The sequence below is a fragment of the Juglans microcarpa x Juglans regia genome, chromosome 2S (assembly GCF_004785595.1).
Source record: "Juglans microcarpa x Juglans regia isolate MS1-56 chromosome 2S, Jm3101_v1.0, whole genome shotgun sequence".
In the NCBI taxonomy this organism is placed as follows: domain Eukaryota; kingdom Viridiplantae; phylum Streptophyta; class Magnoliopsida; order Fagales; family Juglandaceae; genus Juglans; species Juglans microcarpa x Juglans regia.
This window is the reverse complement of record NC_054597.1, coordinates 26,907,278-26,928,342: the sequence shown is the minus strand read 5'-3', so window position 1 is coordinate 26,928,342 and position 21,065 is coordinate 26,907,278. Positions and strand designations below refer to the sequence as shown.

The 21,065-nt window shown below is 36.4% G+C and overlaps 2 protein-coding genes across 2 annotated transcripts; one reads left to right on the top strand and one right to left on the bottom strand.

Annotated features, from left to right (window-relative positions):
• On the top strand, positions 1-3,066 carry LOC121251502 (tetraspanin-2-like). Its single transcript, XM_041150764.1, has 2 exons — positions 1-786; positions 2,475-3,066. Exons 1-2 carry the CDS (start codon positions 289-291, stop codon positions 2,784-2,786), a joined length of 810 nt encoding a protein of 269 aa, XP_041006698.1. The 5' UTR covers positions 1-288; the 3' UTR covers positions 2,787-3,066.
• A 12,383-nt stretch (positions 3,067-15,449) lies between these two features.
• LOC121251501 lies at positions 15,450-20,802 on the bottom strand. The gene is made up of 8 exons (XM_041150763.1): positions 20,371-20,802; positions 19,641-19,708; positions 19,071-19,218; positions 18,908-18,988; positions 17,687-17,773; positions 16,681-16,766; positions 16,280-16,400; positions 15,450-15,630 (listed from the first exon to the last, which is right to left on the bottom strand). Exons 1-8 carry the CDS (start codon positions 20,644-20,646, stop codon positions 15,553-15,555), a joined length of 945 nt encoding a protein of 314 aa, XP_041006697.1. The 5' UTR covers positions 20,647-20,802; the 3' UTR covers positions 15,450-15,552.
• Between the last annotated feature and the right edge of the window lie 263 nt (positions 20,803-21,065).

Sequence of the window (21,065 nt, the reverse complement as noted above, 5' to 3'; positions counted from 1 at the left end):
AATTAACTTCGACTCTTGGACACTTCCGGATTGAATTTGAGTTTTATACAAATCTGGACTGGTGCTTTGGTTTGATCTTCGTCGCAAAGGCTGCCCATTAACAAAAAAAAATCACTTTCCCTTCAGGCTCCGAACCGACAAAACATTGACCAAAACCCAATCTGTCAGTTCACACACAGCTCATAGAGAAACCAAGGAAAACAAACACACAAATCTCTCTCGTTTCCACCTCCAATTCTCCCGCCCTCTGCATTTCTGGCCCTTGATCGCTTTTCTATCTTTGATGCCATGGGAGTGAGCAACAACATAACAGCGGTCCTAAACTTCATAGCCCTCATGGCCTCCATCCCCATAATCGCTGCCGGTATCTGGCTTGCCTCGAAGCCCGACAACGAGTGCACCCACTACTTCCGGTGGCCGGTGGTCATCCTCGGTGCGCTCATCCTGCTCGTCTCCTTGGCCGGTTTCGTCGGCGCTTACTGGAACCGCCAGGGACTCCTCGCTTTGTACCTCTTGTGCATGGCCGTCCTCATCGCCCTACTACTCATCCTCCTCGTCTTCGCCTTCATCGTCACGCGCCCCAACGGCGGCTACTCAGTCCCCGGTCGAGGGTACAAGGAGTACCGACTCGACGGCTTTTCGGCCTGGCTCAGGGACCACGTCACAAACTCCGGCAGCTGGGAGAAGATAAGGACCTGTTTGGCCGATTCCAACGTTTGTGCTAAGCTGACCCAGAATTACATCACCCCTGATCAGTTTTACGCCGCTCATATCTCTCCTCTTCAGGCAAGTTTTGTGTTGCGTGCTTTGCATTGTAGGGAAAACAATTTTCTTTTTCCAATTTAATGATAAAATTTATAGAGAATTTTATTTTGTTTCGAGGTTCAGGATTATATTTAAAGGGAAGCCATTAATGAATTTAAAGATGAGGAATTCTTTTGCCGTTCATTAGATGAAGAACATGGCAGAATTAATTCTTGTGTGTACTAGTTTATTCAATGTCCATTTGGTTCATCCAAAACGGCTCTTAGCTTTTCGCTTTACTAATTGCCGTGAGGACTTTCTAGTCCCGTGACATGTGTCTCTCTGTCTCACCGCGGTTACCTTTGAACACATACTCATTTCAATTTTTATAATTGCGATCTGTTATTTTTTTAACTCATTTCAATCTATTTGGTTTCGTTTGAGTCTAACATCCACTTTTCAACAGAGTATAACATTTAAATATTAAAATTTTAAATTATTAAATTCATCTCAATTCAAAATCTTTTTACACGTAAGATCACAATTTTTTTTAATTTAATATTTTTTTACACGCAGGATCCACAATCTTTTTTAACTTTTCATAAATATATTTAAATTCATTTTAGGTGGATAACACAAAACTCATCTCATCATCTCAACTCATTACTATTTATAAAAATTCAACTCAGCTCAACATCTAAATGTAGCCTTAAAGACATATCTCAATATATTTACATTCAAATACATCGTGATGAATTCATAAAATACTACTATTTAAAATTCTCAAAAATATTCTTCTTAATTATTGTTTGATGTGTGAATAAAATTTTAAAAATTGAAATTATTATCTTTCACTAGTTGGATGAGATTTTATTATTTAATGGTGAGAAGTAGTATAGCTACAAAAATTTTTCACAAAAATAGATTTACAAATTAAACGTGGTTTTATGTTATATGTTAAATCTACAATATCAAATTACGTGAGTTTGCAGAAGTATTTCTCTTTAGCGATACCATCGACTACTTTATAAATCAGCACATGTTCTCAAGGGTCTTCCGAATGCTCTATTAATGGATGGAATTGAACTTGTAGTTGCCGTTAGTGTCCTTGCCAGCAGACTCTGCGTTTGAATGTTGATATGAGTTTAGTTGAATTGAGCTGAGTTGAGCTCTTTATGAATAGTAATAAATTGACATGGTAGAGTGAGTTTTGTAGGATCCACCTAAAATGAGTTATGTGTTTAGATGTTAAAATGAGTTTAAATATATTTATAGAAAGTTGAAAAAGGTTATAGGTCCTAGATGTAAAGAAGTGTTGAATTAAAAAAAGTTGTGAGTCTCACATGTAAAGAGGTTTTGAGTTGAGATGAGTTTAGTAATTTGAGAGTTGAATGTTTGGATGTTAGACTTCACTTATAATTCGATTGAACTGGGTTGAACTAACAATCAAATGGGGCCTTATAGACATCTTTCAACACGATCATTACAAGAAATTATGAAATATAGACCACATTAAAGTAATAATCAACCTAGAATAATTTAGGCATGATTTGATCTAGTCTTTATTTAAGAAGATCGAAAAGAGAAGTTGTGATGGTTGCCAGCTTGCCCTTACAATTAAAGTGACCTAGTTAGGAGGTGGTACTGTTATATATCTTTTTTCTCATGCACTTTTATTGTAACTTTATTGTTCACTAAAGTCTTGATTAATTTGCTGCCCTATGTTACAGTCAGGATGTTGTAAACCTCCAACAGTTTGTGGGTACAGTTATGGGAACCCGACATTGTGGTTAAACCCGGTGAACCCAATGGGTGACCCGGACTGCCTCTTGTGGAACAATGACCAGAGCATACTGTGTTACAATTGCAACTCATGCAAGGCTGGTCTTTTGGGGAACCTCAGAAAAGAATGGAGGAAAGCCAATGTTGTTCTTATTGTGGCTGTGGTGGTGCTTATATGGGTTTATCTTATCGCCTGCAGTGCCTTCAAGAATGCCCAAACAGAGGACCTCTTCCGCCGCTACAAGCAGGGTTGGACTTGATCTTAAACATGGATAATGGATATTACTTCTCATAGATGCTCAGTGGTGCATGGTATTATCTATCCTTTGAGGGGAGTGTCTTTGTCAGTGGTGTAGATAAATATATTCCTATATATGTTGCTTTCCATCCAGAATAAACGGACATTATATTGAAAGCGACTTCGAAGATAAGAATAGAATCCCAGAAAAATTAAAACCTTTTCCATCAGTGTGGGATTATTCGATGCTTCTGTTTCAGTGGTGGTTAATTTGATGCTTATTGGAAGACTCCATTTCTTTCTTCTTCTTTTTTTTTAAAAAATTTATTTATTTATTTATTACAGACATCCCCACATGCACGACCGCGCGCAATCGCTCGCATCCATAAAGGCTTAACTAATTCTTTTATTTTATTTATTTATTTATTTTAACTAAGGGTGTAGTAAAAGCCACCGACAATAACGGCTGGGAAGTGGGCGGTTTTTCAAACTAGTAATGTTATACACAGTTTGAGGAGAAATGCTTAGTCAAAAAGATTTTATAAAAATTAACGTATGGGTTAACGTGATTTAATGTGTTATATTATATTATAGATTATTTTTATTATAAAATAGATTTAATTTATCATATAAAATTATATTAATTTATTGATTTAATTTTGCAAAATTTTTTTTTATAACTGTATATTTTTTCACGTGCAAGCCTATATTTTCAAGAAAAGTGGAGATTGACATTATTTTCAAGAAAAGTGGAGATTGACGTTAAAAAGTATATAAATATTTTTTTAATGTGAGTTTTTGATTTATTCTTTTTTTTTTAAGGCAGAGTACGAGAGTTCACCTTATAACTATACACGTATCCCATGACAATTTTTTAATGCATGAATATAAAATGCTAAGCAGTCACAAGCGAAGTTGTCGAAATTTATACCGCCCTTTCAAAAGGTAGATGCACCTTAAAATATGTTATGAATAGTAGGGTTGTGCAGGAATCGTGAAAACCGGTCGGCATCGACTCAGACCTGCCGTCGGAATACTGAATCGACAGACAACCGGTCAGCCGGCTGCAGGAATTAAGCAAAACCGACGTTGCCCGATTCGGTCCCGGTTCAACCCAAGGAAAAACTGTTGAACTAGCTGACGTCAACTATATTTCTTTTTTTTTTCTTCAAATATATGTATATAAAATGACATTGTTTCACTTAAATGAGTAAAACGACGTCGTTTGGGGACATGTCAAGACCCCATAAAAACCCACCCTATGACATGGTCCTAGGCATGCATGGGCTAGCCAAGGCCACCAAGGGCCAATGTCGTGGGCCCCAATGGGTTCCACACCACTATCATTTGTTTATTTATTTATTTTATTTATTTTTATTTATCAAGGGACCTATTAGGGTTTCCATTTTGTATTATCTATAAATAGAACCCTTTGGCATTTAGTTTACATTTTTTGGAACCTTTGGCAAATTCTCTAAGTGGGTAGACTAGTTCTTGAGATCACCCTTCGGTGCTAGGCACTTGGGCTTTTTGGATACAATTCGTGAATCCCAAAGAAAGGATCACAACTTGCAATTCGTGAATAGGTGTGGTTCAATTATTTTGTTCTTGCAACTTGGTGCAATTCGTGAATCAAGTTGTGTTATTTTTGTTTTGTCAAGTTTATCAATATAAGAGGTTTATTCCATCTATGTGCAATTCGTGAATCATAGTGAAATTGGCTATCTTTTGTTCACTTTGTTCATCGTATTCTTCATTTGTTCTTGTAAGTTCATCCCTTATCTATCCTTATTCATATATGTTTTCCATCTTTGCATATAATTTCTTGCATATCAAAATATCCTTAAACCATAAAAAGAGTCTTCATATTCTTTGTGAGTCCATTCAACTTTGTGCATTCTTGACTTGGTGGTGAAGTTGTTCATCATTGTGTTCTTGAATGTTCATTGTGTTCATCCATATATATTTCCTTCCATCCATTTTGATTCACTCCATACCACAATTTTGACCACCATATGTGTTTGCCCTAATTCCCATATTTGGCCATATCTCAAAATTCCCTTCATCCAATCCAACTAAGCCCTACCCGAAATTGCCTTGTCCCACATCTTTCCATACTTGCCACTTACCATAACTAGCTTGCCTCATCAAACTTTACCCAAGCCGCCCACCTCAAGTCCCTATAAGATGACTCATTCCTTTTAGGAGTCTTGCCTCCATCATCCATTGACCTAGCCATCCATCAAGAGTCCCTCTTGAGTCAACTTCCTTAATTTTAGGAAAGTTGATTCATCCCAATCACATCCCTAAAATCTCTCCATTCTCTTACCATATTCAAATTCAAATTCAAAATTCAAAATTCAAATTCAAATTCAAATTCAAATTCAAATTCAAATCCCTTAATTTAAGGAATTGCAAATCCTCTTCAATTCCTTAAATCATTCTTTCTACAATCTCTCTAGTCAACCATTGACATGCCATCCTAGACAAACTCCAATTACTCACCCAATTCCTTAAATCTCTCAACTTCTTCCATAGACCTAGTCAACCAAAGACTCCAACTCATCTACCATATCCAATCCTTTAAATCTCTCAACTTCTTCCATAGACCTAGTCAACTAAAGACTCCATCTGCTTGCCAAAACCGAACCATCCTAACATTAATGGTTATCCAACCCCATGTTCGGCTAACCCTAGCCACAAAACACTAGTCTCACTCTTCCACATCATTTTCAAACCCTAGCCACTCATCCAAGACTCCAACCCTAGTCTAACTCTTCTAATCTCGAAATCATCATTGGGCACTACACCAAACCCTAGCTACACTTCACCATACCAACCCTAATCATCTTCCAAGTGGCCCCAACATCAAGGGCAACCTTCTAGCCATTTCCCTTAGTATCAAATACTCATATTCATCACCTTCATCAACCTAGGAACTCATTATCATCAAACACTAAACCTTCATCAACCTAGAAACCCATCATTTCCATCCTACGTGCCATTATTGGCCAAAGACCAAGAAAGTTGGCAAGGTCACTCGATCATTATTCACACCAAGGCAAGCTTGTGGTCCTTAGTGTTAGGGACAAGACTGGAGTCCCTAACACACAGGTTGTAAAAGAAATATAAATGTAACGGCACCATTCTAAATTAGGGTAAAAGACCCATACGAGCCCTTCTTCCTCATTCTTTTGAAATTTTTTTCCCTCTCTCAGATTCTTCCTAGCAGCAACCACCCCCTAGCCTCCCTCTCCGCTGCGGCAATACCATCTCCTCTCCGATGCGGCGATTCCATCTCCCTCTCTGATGCGGCGATGCCATCTCCTCTCTGATGCAATAATACCATCTCCCTCTCCCTCTCGGGCTCTTAGAGCCTCTGTCTAAGCCTATCAGGTCTCTCATCTCCCTTTCATCTCTCTCTCTCTCTCTCTCTCTCATGAGATAGTTGATGACATCAACTTGATGTTCATTGTTTGGATCTGTATAGTGTATAGTTGATGTTTATTGTTGAATACTTGAATATGTTTTGTTGAGTATTGAGAAATTTGTTGATTGTTGGAATCGATGTTCACGCCGATGAACCAATGGCAACTGGCCAAAACTATGCGGGCTAGTTTTACCACTTTCCATCGATTGATTACGGTCGGTTGCTCCACTCCTTTTTTCTCTCATTGGTCAGCGTTGATTTTGCCCAAAAACTGCGTTGAAGGGGTCGGTTTTCACCCCTAATGAATAGTATATGTGATATGGAGGAGTTGTATTTGATTAAGTAGAAAGTATATTTGATTCAGTAGAAAATGTCTTTGATTGTGGTGCCTCCGGTCCTTAGTAGTCTTCCCGGTTAGGAACCGCGGTGCTCAGGATGCAAGCAAGTTGGCTGTATAGTTTATGTTCGAATGAGGGCTATGTTACTGTATGTCGAGCACGTGTGGATAATAAAGATCAAAACGAAAATGGTAAAGAGGATTAGTCGGAGGCTAATTTAGTAGTACTAGTGTACCAATGGTCCAATACTGCTCAATAATAGTAATATCCAAATGTTACTATCCCTTCATCCCATTAATTATACACCATCATAAGTACATCACTTCCATCTAAATATAGTGAACCGTGAAGTGTTCATCACCTAATTATAATAAACATCTCAAATTACAAAATATAAAACTAAATAGAGACAAGTTTCCATGGCTACTCTTCAGACTGGACTGGTATTTCTTCCTCGAAGCAATTATCCTGGTCTACATCTGCATCAAGGTTTGCAGTTTCGAGAAACAAAACCGTAGGTGGGATCATCATAGTGAGATTTCAATGAGATCTCAATAAGTAAAAATCCATGATAGTACTAAAAATGAAAAATAATGACAATGAATATGCATGAACCAATTCATGTAAATAAGGCTAAAAGCACACATTTTACACATGGCAATGAATCACTCTCTTGAGCAAAAATATATATTCATAAACATGGACAGGAATCACACTCTAAGCAAAACACATATTCATAAGTATGGCGAATAATCGCCATCAGAGAAATATACATATACATTCATAAGGATCGCAAAGTGCGGGAATCACTCCACCCATTTGGCACGGAGAATCTCTCTACCCGACCAACACATGGACACATTCAGCAAAACCAATATGAAATCACTCCACCCATCTAACACAGGGAATCTCTTTACCTAGTCAACACGTGAAACATCTTCACCAAATCATCACAAAGGAACTCGACCCTATCAATGCGAAGACTCTCTCTACCCGTGATATCATTTGAAGCCAAGATGGAAATTTTCCACCCCAATCATCACCTAGAATCCCTCTATCCTATGAAACTCATGGTAACGTGCCGCTCAGGATTTTCCGTATTGGCTTCACATGAGTGCAAGCACATTAAAAGCACATCACTTTAAATCACTTCATCAAATTAGTCAATAAATATAGTGAGGAAAGTATGTACTTTCATGTGAGAAAGAGATAAGAAGTAGAATATGCAAATCCTGATCATATCTAGAAGCATTTCCCCCACATTTCTAGTTTGTCAGAGGGGTGAACCTGGATAGTATTCTAAATACTAATGGTCACGCTAGAGTGATGATCCTTAGATTGACAAAGACTCTATTCTCTTGGCATCCTTGAAGCCTTCAAATAGAAAAGAATAAAAGTCTTGAAGTCCTTTATGATCTCTAAAGTGGGATGTTGACTATCATTCATTGCCTTGGGACCAAACCCACAGTCCTTCTCCTCATGAGAGTCTCGCACGTGGCGTTAGGCCATACTTATGAGGTTAGATGATATGGCATTTAGATTTGTGTTCCATCTCCACAGGTGTACTCCCGCTGTGACTCCGGATGGAGCATGGGCCTTGGGTACAACACTTGTTGCCCCTTGAGCCTTTCCATGTTATCTTGGAGTGCTTCCAACTTTGAACCAGACTTTTCCTTGTCTCTTGCTTGTCCCCTGTAGGGTCAACACATCCTTTGCTTGCCTGGTGTTGGACGAACCTACCTTCGTCACCCTGTGTTTCCCTATGCCAAGCTCTTTATAACGTGCTCGCCTTACTATTACCTCAGATGTACGTTGCCTGCCCAACTACCTCTATATCGCTAGCATTTTGCCCACGTGAGAGGATTCCTTCCCTTATTTTGGATCCTCACATTGATGATGCATTAAATTGTTGAGAAGATGAATTTAGCTAATCTATCTATTGTGTGCTTACTCTAACACCCGTTGCAAGTTGATGGAGAACAAGCAACCTTCAACCTGTCCTTAAAAAGAAGGATACGAGTGGTTGTGTGTCCTTTAGTAAATAGATCAGCAAGTTGGAAGAGGAAATATATTTGATGGAGATATTGTGCTTTATAACTTTATTGCACGAAGTGATAATCAACTTCTATGCGATTGGTGTGATGTGAAAAACAAGTTTGTTTGCAAGAGCTAAGGCGCTAATGTTATCACACCAGAGCATAGGTGGTGAGGATAAAGGGATATGAAGTTTTTTTAGGAGCATGCAAAACCAGTAGAGCTCTGTAGTGGTAATGGTCATGACTTGTTGTTCGGCCTTCGTGCTAGAACAAGACATAATCGAATGTTTCTGAACACCCCACAGTACAAGGCAAGAGTGAAGAAAAATACAGAAACCAATAGTTCATTTTATGTCATCTTGGTTATCATCCCGGTTAGCATCACAAAAAGCATGTAACTGAAAAAGGGCTATAGTGTGGTAAAGGCCACGCCAATAGTACCTTTGAGGTACCTAAGACCACACTTGGCAGAACTCCAGTGGACTGAGGTGGGAGCTTGCAGGTATTGGCAAAGTTGATTTACAAAGTCGGCCAGCTCAAGTCGAATGTTGCAGGTATTGCATATTTTATACATTTAGAATCAATATATTTTATTTATTTCATTACATTATTATTGGTTTTAGATGAAAAAATGGTTAAGATGAATAAATCCGAGTTGTGTTTTAAATTGGTTAATAGCATGATTAATGCTTAATTTTATAACTTGTGATTTAATTGGATAATGTTCATTCATATGCACAATATATTTTTGAGATCCTATTATTCTTTTTATTTTATTTCTAATTTCTATTGTTTTTATAGGTTAAGAAATGAAAAGGTTGAGAAAAGTCAAGGTACCAAACGGTCAAGAAATGAAAAGCTTGAGAAAAGTCAAGTTTATATAATGGACACACTTTAGTATTTTAATCATAACTTTCCGTTCAAATATCGGATTGATACAATTCTTGATGCATTGGAAATCTATCTTAAAGAGATACAAAGTTGTCTCTAATAAAGATTTCCAAATTCGAACTCTTGAAGCACATATGTGGCTGCCAAGTTGAGTCCTAAAATTTAAGCGATTTTGTGTGCAGGAATATGAAGACATTAGGGTTTCTTTCCTACCCCATTTAAGCATATCATTAGCACGAAATTAGGGACTTTTGCAAAGCAATGCTGCACATTTGAAGAACTCTTCTAGGGTCCAATTGCCGCTCCAGCTGACTCCTCCATTGCCTGCCACCTCTATTTCCATTCATTTGATTAGCTATTTTCATTCCCTACTTTTTATTTAATTTCAGTTTAAAGTTTATGGAATATTTTTGAGATATTTGGCTTAGACTTTTGGGCATTTTATTTGCCGTTTATTTACTTTGTGTTATTTATTTTTCTCGCTTATTTAAACTTTCATTTAACAATGATTACAATTGTTATGGATTAATTTTGAGAATTTGTGATTTGAATACAAGGATGAACCCTAGAATCTTGATTTTGGGATTTTTCAATTTTCAGTTCGTATTTTGTCAATTACTTTCTAATCTAGTTTAATTCTTAGATTAGTTTTATTAATCTCTCAGTTCCATTGCATATTAGATCGATTAAAGCTTAATTAGGACTTAAAATAATTTTTGTTTTATTGTTTAATTTTCAGATTAATTGAGATTGTTTCGTTTAGTTGATTTTTTTTTATTGTTAATTTCAATTTGTTAGTTTTTTTTACATTTCATTTCGATACTCAAAAATCTAAAAATATGAATCTAGTTCATGACTAGTGCCCTTTTCATTCTTGTTGCACTCTTCCATTCATTGCACATACCATCATTTTTATTTTATCTTTGTGAATATTTTCACCATTTTAAACGAGTTTGATTTTAAGTAACTTTTCCTGAGGAGATGATCTAGGAATTTATTCCTAATTATTACGTGACATCCTCATGCACTTGGGATAGCCTTTGTACTGCTCATTTTTAAGTGAATCAGCATAACTCCAGTGGACTGAGGTGGGAGCTTGCAGGTATTGGCAAAGTTGATTTACAAAGTCTGCCATCGAGTAATGGTGCAATATTGAAGTGCCCCAACGACATGACATTAGAATGAAGGATCATGAAGCAAGTCACCATGAATCTTGGAGAGCTTGGAGCCAGATGTGCATGGGCAGGGCCGGCTCTTCTACTCGGTGAGTTAGGTTGTTGCCTAACACCCCCATAATGGAATAATGTCAAAAAAGATGTTAAAAAGAAAATTATTAGGAAAATCTAACCAAAAAATCTAATATAGAAGAAAAAAATTAGTAAAAATGGTTCTGGTTATAAGAGACAATGATTTACCTAAAAAAAAAAAAAAAATTAATTAATTATCTCAAATCCCACCGTAAAATAAGCCTAGAAAGGCATTAACACTGCAAAAAAAACGTAAATTATTTTTCTGTTAGAGACTCTATGAATTCACTTTGGAAAAGCGACGGACAGAAGTAATGACCATAAATCCAGTCTATCATCTGACAAAGTTAAATCTCAAACATAAAATTTCTCACAAGTTTTCTTCTTATACCTCTCTGAAGACTAAAATTGGCAATCTTTATTTCATTTCTTCATTTTACTCCTCTTGTAGTCCTGTCTCTGACTCTCTGGCATCCATTAAATCTTGCTTGTAATTTGGCAGCCATTGAAGATCACTGCTTACACTCCTATAGTAGACGTTGGTTGACTGAGGTAAAACATAAAAAAGTAAAGATAGAAGAACCAACCAGCCCTTTCATTTATACATGTAGTACAATTTTCCTCTCATGTGATAGTAAAAGAGGCATGCGATTTATGCAGAGATTGATAGTAAAAATAAAAATATTAATGACGCTGCTCAATGGAAACATGTTGATACAAAATTATGGGATTTATTGGTTGAAAAAAGGTCCAATTAGAGATCATGATATTAATTTTCCCAAGGATGAGAACTGTAGAGTACTCCTAGACATTTTTCTACTACATATTATATACAAAACTTATCAAATGGGGAGAAACATGATAGAAAATAGCTAGTTTATTCAAAAGACCTGAACAGAGTATTTTGTTTTTGTTCAACTAGCTAATGAAGGAACCGATTAATAAAGATGTGTTAATATTTCAACAAGCCCAATAAAAATAGAAGAACATTTTCTAGAATTTATTAAAGTAGATGATACTAGTGGAAAAGGTCTTCTCAATGAATTATTAGATGCCATAAAAAGTCTTGAACTTTCATAATATTAATAATGTTTGCGGACAAGATTATGATAATGGGTCTAATATGAAAGGAAAATAGCAATGGATGCAAAGAAGACTACTACTTGATATAAATCCTACGCAAGATGTGGTTGTCATAATCTTAATCTTGTTGTATGTGATATGGCTAATTCCAATCATCCTAAAAGCTATACCATTATTTGGAATAGTATAATGTATTTATTTTTTATTTTCTTCATCAACAAAACGATGGAAAGTTTTGCAAGATAATGTGTCAAGTTTAACTCTTAAACCACTATCACAAACATGTTGGAAAAGTCGAATTGAAATTATCAAAGCAATAAAATTCTAAACTCCACAAATAAGAGAAGTTTTATTGCAATTAACAAAAACAACTGAAGATCTTAAAACCAAAAGAGAGGCTGATTGTTTAGTGGCATATGAAACTGAGAATCTTGAATTCATATTAGGCATGACCATATGGTATGATTTATTATTTACAATCAATATTGTAAGTAATAGTCTGCAATCCAAATATATGTATTTAAATGTTGCCATTGATAAGTTAAAATGTCTTATTTCTGTTTTTCAAGATTATAGAGAATGAATTTAAATCTGTAATGATTTCATCGAGAGAGATTACAATTAGTATGAAACATGCATTTAGAGAAAAGCAAACAATACATAGAAAAAACAGTTTGTTCAAAATGTCAACAAAGAGAAAATACAATCTAATGAAGAATCTTTTAGAGTTAATTATTTCAATTTATAGTATATCAAGTAGTTTCTTCGATTCAAAGCAAGTTTGAACAATTTCAAATATCTGAAAATATTTTTGGTCTTCAATTTATTTGCAAGAAATTGAAATCATGGTAGCTTGCAGAAAACATTGTCTTAGTCACGACAACGGTCTGAAATATGATTTTGATGGTTTAAACTTATTTTCAAAACTAGAAATTTTACCAATAGAAGAAAGCACTCTAATTACTATATATTAAATTATATAAAAATACTTGATTCTTTCCTATATGCATGTATCGCTTATATAATCTTATTGAGAATACATATTACAATTGCTTCTGCAAAATGAAATTTCTCAAAATTAAACTTGATAAAATCTTACCTAAGATGAACAAAGTCACAGGAAGATAAATGGACTAGCCATATTATCAATTGAAAATGAGATATTAGAAAACTTGAATAAAAAAGTTTAGTTAACAATTTTGCATCTTAAAAAGCAAGAAGAATATTTTTTAAATAAAAATATATTTTAAATATAAGCTAATTAATTTGACACGAAAAAGGCCACGTTTTAAGTTATCACCTCAGGCCTCAAAATCTAGTGAGTCGACCCTGTGCATGGGGCAGCAGAGGACACAACACCAGCCATTTTAACACGATGCAAGAGGTCCAAAATATACTGGGGACTGACAGAGGTGTAGACCTTTGATGGTGCGGGTGGCCAAAATGCCAAGGCTAAGTGTTCTAAGATCTTTGACTGAAAAAATTTGCTGCAATTGATAATCAAGTGGCAAGGAAAGAGTCCACAAGGGAAGCTGTGAAGCCAAGGTCCAAGAGGACAGCCAAGAGTTGTTGAAATAAGGCACAAGCTGCCTGCTTGAGGCCATAAATGGCCTTGTGTAATTTGCAAACATGGGTGAGAGGGATGTTCTAAGTTGATGAAATCTTGTGGCTACTCCATGAAAACAGTTTCAGACAACGTGCCATGCAAGAAGACATTAGAGATGTCTAGTTATCGAATAGGCCAATGAAAGAAGGTGGCAATTAGGTGGATGGCTTGACCACTCGAGTTTTTATGTTCAAATCCTTTAGCTACTAATCGGGCCTTGTAATGATCAACGGAACCATCAAAATATTCTTTGATCTTGAAGATCCAATTGGTGTGAATGATATTGCAAGGAGAGGGTGGTGGGGGATACAAGGACCAAGTTCCATTTTGAGGAAGGGCATCAAGCTACTGTTGCATAGCATACTGCCTGCAAGGGTCAGTAGCTACTTGAGAGTAAGAGGAAGGTGCAAGGATCTGCGAGATGAAGGAGAAGTCAGTGATTGGATGTACAGTAGAGTATAACGAGGTGTAGTCAAGAAATTAATTACGACAGAGGGAACCGGTACGAGAGTGAGTGGTCATAAGGTGTTGAGGTAAGAGAGGGGGAGGGATAAGTGGAGGAGATGGAGGAGACATTGGTGACAATAGAGGGGTTGTGGAGACCACAGACGTATGGTACACAATTAGAGTTGGAGAGGGAGTGGTTCTAGTAGGGATGGTGAGCAAGGGTGAAGATGGGAGGGGAGAGGTAGGTGTTGTAGAGGTAGATTGCTCAAGTGCTGGAGAATAAGAGAAGAATTAGTAGACACTGAGGAACGAATAGAAAGGAGGGAATATTTAGCTGTGAAGAAGTTAGAACCATGCTGGACGCTTGGAAGAAGGCAATGAAGAATTGTCTATCCCAAGGAAATGTCCTCATCAAAAATCACATGGCAAGAGATATATACAAGTGAAGAGAAGGATCAAGGCAACGGTATCCTTTATGACAAGAACTGTATCCAAGGCATAATGCAAGGCTTGGATTGGAAGTAAAGGTTGTGAGGGAAAAAAGACCTAATAAGTGGATAACAGCGAAACCCCAACACCCTAAGCCTTGAGTAATTTGGATTAGAATTATACAACTTGGAAAATAGATTGAGATTGTTAAAGATAGGTGTAGGCAATCAGTTGACACAACTTTCTTTCAACCATACCATCTATTATGATGTGCGTGAACAAGTCTTTTTATGGAGAATGCCATGTTGAGTAAGAAAGTGTGAAACTTGGTTTAAATTGTACTCTCCTCCTCTATTAGTTTGGAGTTGTTGAATTTTGGTTAAGAATGCATTTTCTACCAGACACTTGGATCTAACGAAGCTTTGAAACACATCTGATTTGCAGTGTAGAGGGTAAGTCCAAGAGATATAGGAAAAATCATTGATGAAAATAACATAATAGTGGTAGCTGTTGGTGCAACTAACAGGTGCGGTCCAAATCTCAGTGAAAAGTGCCATTGGGTGATGTGAAATATGGGCAGAGTGAGGAAAGGGTTGCTTTTTGTTTTTACCAAGTTGGCAAGATTCACAAAGAGAGACTTTATTATCATTAGAAGACAACAAACTCAAAAGAAGAAAGAATAGAAGAACCAATATTAGAGATCGAGAGGCCTTCACCATTACTAGAAGCTATAGAATCAGCACCATGGAAGGGATCCAACAAGTTAAGGGATCGATATCAGATCAGATGTAATCAAAACAATACAAGGAAAATATACATAAGGAAAGTCCAAGTCTGCATATGTGATCTGGAGGAGCTGTATTTGATTCGTTAGAAAGTGCCTGTGATGATGCATGAGATTATTGAGATGATGGATTTAGTTCATCTGCTTGTTGTGTTCTTTCCCTAACAGATTATAATAAAGGAATATACTAAACAATTCATTTGCCACAATAGAAATCCTAGTTCACTTGTTCAAAGGAAGGACTACACTAGAGTATCGAGCTTTTTGTAATCAAGCCATCAAAATATCAAACGCCTTTCTGGATTATAACACCCCTCAAATACTGAATTTCGTGGATTGTAACAACGAATATCATTCGGCAGTATTACAAAACGTGGAACTAACACCATCGAAATTACAAATTTAAATGCATAAGGGTGTGTATCATTACTCTCAGAATTAGGTCACTAATTAGAAAGAAAAAAGAACCATAACTCTTCAAATCTTGTTTGCTTCACTTAAGCTGTAGATAACTTTTTCGAGTATACGATGTACATAGGATCTGAGTGTCCCGGGTTGGGAGAGATATCGACGGCCTACAAAAAAGATAAATGCAATATAGTTAGCAACCCTCCACTGGCGGTTTACACGAGCACGTTCATGTGTGTGTGTACATGCGCATAAATTTGTTATGATTTACAATGCCCATGACAGGACCCATTTTAAGTATTGCAGGGTGCTAGAATTATGTGCATAGAGAATTCATAAATGTCAGATGATTCTAAACGAAATATTGATTATGTAAAAGGGCACAGACTTGAAGTTTCTAACAAATTTCATTAAAAAGTAATTCCAAGAAACCTATGGCATATGTATTACATGAATGTAAAGCCCAAAGACATCTACTGCTGTGTGGTTTCTCACCAAGATTGCATTAGACCACTTCTAGTTAAGGTTTGGAGTAGAGGCAAAGTTAAATATGGAGGAAGAAGTTAGGAAAAAGACTAATCTGAACCATGGTTATTGCCAAACAACTAGAAGTGCTCAGGATTAACTGATATATAGGTAAGAACTATGATGTAGGAAAAAGAATAATCTGAGCCATGGTTACTGCCAAGCAATAGAAGTCCTCAACATTTAGTGATCAACAGATTAGCAATATAATGAATATACGCAAATTCTTTTGGCTATTCTCCACTTGCTACTTGCTTTAGAGGGGGAAAAATAACCTATGATCTTAATTACCTGAGGAGGTTCAAATCCTCCGGCATAATGAAAATATGACCCGACAATCAAAGCATGATCAGTGTCGCCAGTTGATGTCCATATAGAAATGGCTTTTGTAAAAAAGCATCGGTTGGAAAAGCTGATTTATAACCAATATCACGAAGTTAGAAATAGTTAAGTAGAATGCATCCGTGCAAGATAAGAAAAGAATAATGGACTTTGAACAGTGAGCACTGAGCAGATTGTCAAAAAAGAGCTTTGTTTATTCTGGTGCAAAATAAAATGAAGAAAATGTTTCTGTTCTTGCTGATATACATACCGTACATCATCAAGATCATAAATTTGCCTTGTTATATGGTTAAAAGTCCTAAGAACTTCATGAAACAGTTGTTCTATTATATTATGTCAAGACTAATCACCTCATTATAGCCAGTCCACCTGGCTTAAGAGTCCGGCACATTTCCTTGAAAACATCTAAAGGCTTTGTTAGATAATCAACACTGACCTGCAGATGCAAAGAATTCAGACGCAAAAATATGTTAAAACAGTACTTATTTAACATCTAAATTACTGAGGTGTTATTTGGATATATTTCTCAATTAAAAAATTCAATGACAGAAGTCTAGCACAGATTGAACAGGGAACAAATTTGAAAGTTGAAATATCAAAGCACAAAATCACCATTACTAGGTTGATGGAAACAAAAACATAAAAACATGAAATTCCAGTACCTCAACCACCACTGCGACCCCACTCCCCCCCCCCCCCCCCCCCCCCCCCCCCCCCCCCCAACTGCCCGAAAAAAAAAAAAAAAAGACTTTTTTTTGGAACTTGTGTCTTCTATATGCTTCAAAATAATAAAGAGCTTAAGTGGTCATTCAGATGAAGGAAATCACTAACATCAGCTGCAGGAGACTGCTTTCAGAATTCAACAAATGGTATTGTGAATATACTTCCTTTCTAAGTTAATTGAAGGAGTTTACAGTTAAAAAGTTGTCTTCAGGTCAATAACAGAGCTTTTGGTCAGCTGATTGACAAATTGGAGAGAGAGAGAGAGAGAGAGATTTAATCAATACAATCACATGAAGGAATTACAGCAAGCCAATTCTTTAGTTTAAAAAAATGTGCAATTAAAATTGTCTATTTTTTAATCTACGGGAAGCAAAAATCATCACACAATGAAATCAATGTTGTCTATAATTCTGGTAGAAGTACAGTAAGCATTTTTAATGTAAAACGCTCCCAACACATTAGATCTAGCGAGGCCAAACACCTTTAAGACCCAAACCAATGGAATCCTAAGTATTAATGAGAAGTCATACTTTAAAGAAAAAAAAAATGTTTAACGTGCAGTGCTTGCGCTTGTTACAGCAGACAATCATAGTTTCATAAATAATGTGTGAGATGGGAAAATGTCACACTTACCACATTAGTAATAATGTCAAAGGAATTATCTTCAAAAGGGATTTTAGGGTTCAGATTTAAGTCTTGCACGGCATACTCTGTCAGAACCTGCAGAGTCCATAGTTAGAATTACCATGGGTCTATATCTTAGTGCAATGCAAGATCATAACTACCAGTTCCACATAAGCATATATGGAATGCAAATGAATCAGAATCTAATCTGTAACACCTATCACTATGACTCCATAAATAGCCAGAAGCAGCAGCATGGTGATCCCAGGGCAAGCCATATAAACTGGATGTCCTAAGTTCGAAACTCTGTATTCACTCTTGGGGCTATTGGACTGGGGGATTTCTCCTTGAATTACCTGATGCATACTTGCAGAAAACTTACAGCCGAGGGCCTGTGCAACCCCCGGGATTAGTCGGGACTTTGTCACGGACACTCAGTGCCAATAAAAAAAAAAAGACTCCATGACTGTGCCGTCAATTGATTTCTATAGACAATAAGTCATAGCTATCACACAGGAGCCTATATAGAGTGCTAGGTTTAATGGTCCAAGGAAACCCTATTCCATATCTGAGCTTATGCTTCAAAATGACAAGTTAAATTTACAATTGAGGCATTTTGGAACTAATATAATACGTCATATTGTAAAACTCTTTTCATTGTAAAGTGGATCTAACATACCGCATAAAGTCAGATCAATTTGTAATTTTCATTTTTGTGATTATCTCCATATGCCGTATCCTCCCAATATAAAGTCTAGTTTCATCTATTAGGAGACTACTTGCAGTAAGTGCCCCGGGGCCACATGATGTCACTAATTGGCTATGATACCATCATAACAACCCAAGGATATGCCAAACTACATCGAAGCTTATACTCCACAAGGAAAAGTTAAAGTTACAATTGAAGTCCCCTGAATTACAATAAAGCCCTCAGTGTGGGACTCGGCACTCAATGCACTTTTATGATACTCATTCACCTCTATCATACTTCCCCTACTCCCTTGTGAATAACTCTACTGGACTCCGATTCAATTGTAATGAATCTCACCAACATTTGAGGAATAGGACCCCTAATCGAGGGTAAATATGTCTATCCAACAGCAATAGTCAAATTCTGTCTTCAGGGGCACCAAGTTCAAATTTTCAAATTTTTAATTATTTGTGAGTCATTAAAAAACTTCTACACCAATTTTCAGCAGAAGGAAATAACAAACTAAAGCATGATCTCACCGGATTTCGCTTCAGCTCTTCTTCATTCATACCTAATCCAACAATCCGATCTTGCTTGTATCCTGCTGGAAAATGGCTGACCTAAATATAAGGTTGATAATCAGTTAAAGAACATAAGTATGCAACATAGAAAGAGGGTGATTGAAATTAAGAAATTCCATACCCAACTGCTACACATATCCAAGATGCTTACTCCAGGAGTGTTACTAGGAGGAAAAACCTTTGAGTAATACTTTGTCAGTGCAGCAATGGCAGGATCATCAATGTGAGTCACAAAGCGTGGGCTTTCATAGAACAATGAATCTGGTGACCTGCAACAATTAATTAATGATGTTCCAGATATAAAAACTTAGCTTGAGCAACATGGTTAGGAAAATTTGATTAGGTTGCAGTTGCTTTAGAAACAGAAAACAATCCTAACAGTCCCAATAATTCTACCGTCTTATCAAATTAATTCTTCAACAAAAGAAATAAAACAAAATGTAGAATACTATTCACTGCACTGGGTAAATCTAGGAATGAAAAATATCCCAAGTTTGTACTTTGTTCTCCCAATGTATAGTGATTGACTATAACTCATGAAAATATGAGTTTTCATAGATGGTAAAGTAAATGAAGTCACTTCTGGTATTGAAAAACACCACCAAAAAGCATAAACAAAATCAGAACCGCAAGAAATAAACAGGGACGAGAATAGAAACTACTGAAAGAAAAAAAAAATTAGAGCCTTTACTCATCAAAGCGCTGGAAATCCTCCTCCTTGAAGGGGAATTGCTCTGGCCATTCCGCATTCTTCAATATCTTTGAGAGGGAAATAAAATAAATAAATAAATTTTGGGAAACGTGAATAAGAATGAAAATTTTCCATGATTCAATCAACAAGTGAAGCACTTCAGAATTTTAGACGCATGGCGCAAGTGCGATTTTCATATTAGGATCTGAGAAGCTGCAGAACCCTTATAAATTCGGTTGTTAAAACAAATATTGGTATCTCTTCTGCCGAATGATTTTAAGAAAAAATTGATTTTCCAATTTACGATCATGGCTGCAATTTTCTGGATGTGTTTATCCCATTTATTCAGAATGAATCCATCAGAGTAATTCTAAACAGGAAAATAAAATAAAATAACAAAGAAATATGCAATTACCCAAATTCATCCACAACTCCACCGACTGAATCACGGAGTTTCTGTATCTGGACATCCATCCATTCTTAAAGTAACGATATATACCAGCACAGAAACTAAACAAACACAATTAATTAATCCCATTCCCAAGAACCCTAACGGAAAACGTGGACAAATCTTATTACACAACTGAATTTCATCAACATGGCACCAACCAATCTTTAAAACTCAACATGGCAGAAAACCCAGAAACTGAATAAAAATTTTAAAAGAAAACAGCATAACTTTAAGTGTATGACTTCAAGTTAAAAAAAATGATTGGAACTAGAAGACTACCTCCTCAACATTAGACTTTTGCCTAGCAGAGGCAATGAAAGAATTCCTTCCAGCTGTATCAGCCATGCTCATGAACTGCGCCAAAACGGACACCCCCAGGCCCAATACCAGGCGGCGAGGAGCTCGACCCCCAATTTTCCACCTCTTCAGCGAATCTGATGGACTGGGAACGGAACGAGCAGCACAAGTGAGTGAATAAGAGGATGAACAAGGATATACCCCAGCTAAAACTGGCAACCTCTGATGTATTCTGAGTCCAAGACAATGATTGGCCATCGTGGACCTCCAACGGGACACGTTACAGCCTCTGTGAAGTGTGGGTAAGATGAATATTGGGACATGAACAGAACAGAGTTGGATAAACAGGCACCGTACGATGGGTACAACATTTGGACATGGCTTTGAAACTTTTATCACATTCCGGTGATTCACATTCAAGTTACGTGGCCATGTTCAATCTCAATTGTCTTTAGGTGGTCTCCGTGTTTAGAGAATCTACATTGTTTCTATGTCAACGTTGCTCAAAGGGAAATGTAGGAGTAATCACTCTTATAAAAAAATTTCATTTCATCTCATCTCATTATTATAATTTTTTTAAATTTATATATAAAATATAATAAATAATTTAATTTCTTCAAATTTTAAAATAAAAATAATATTAAAAATAATATATTCTAATAATAATTTATTTAACT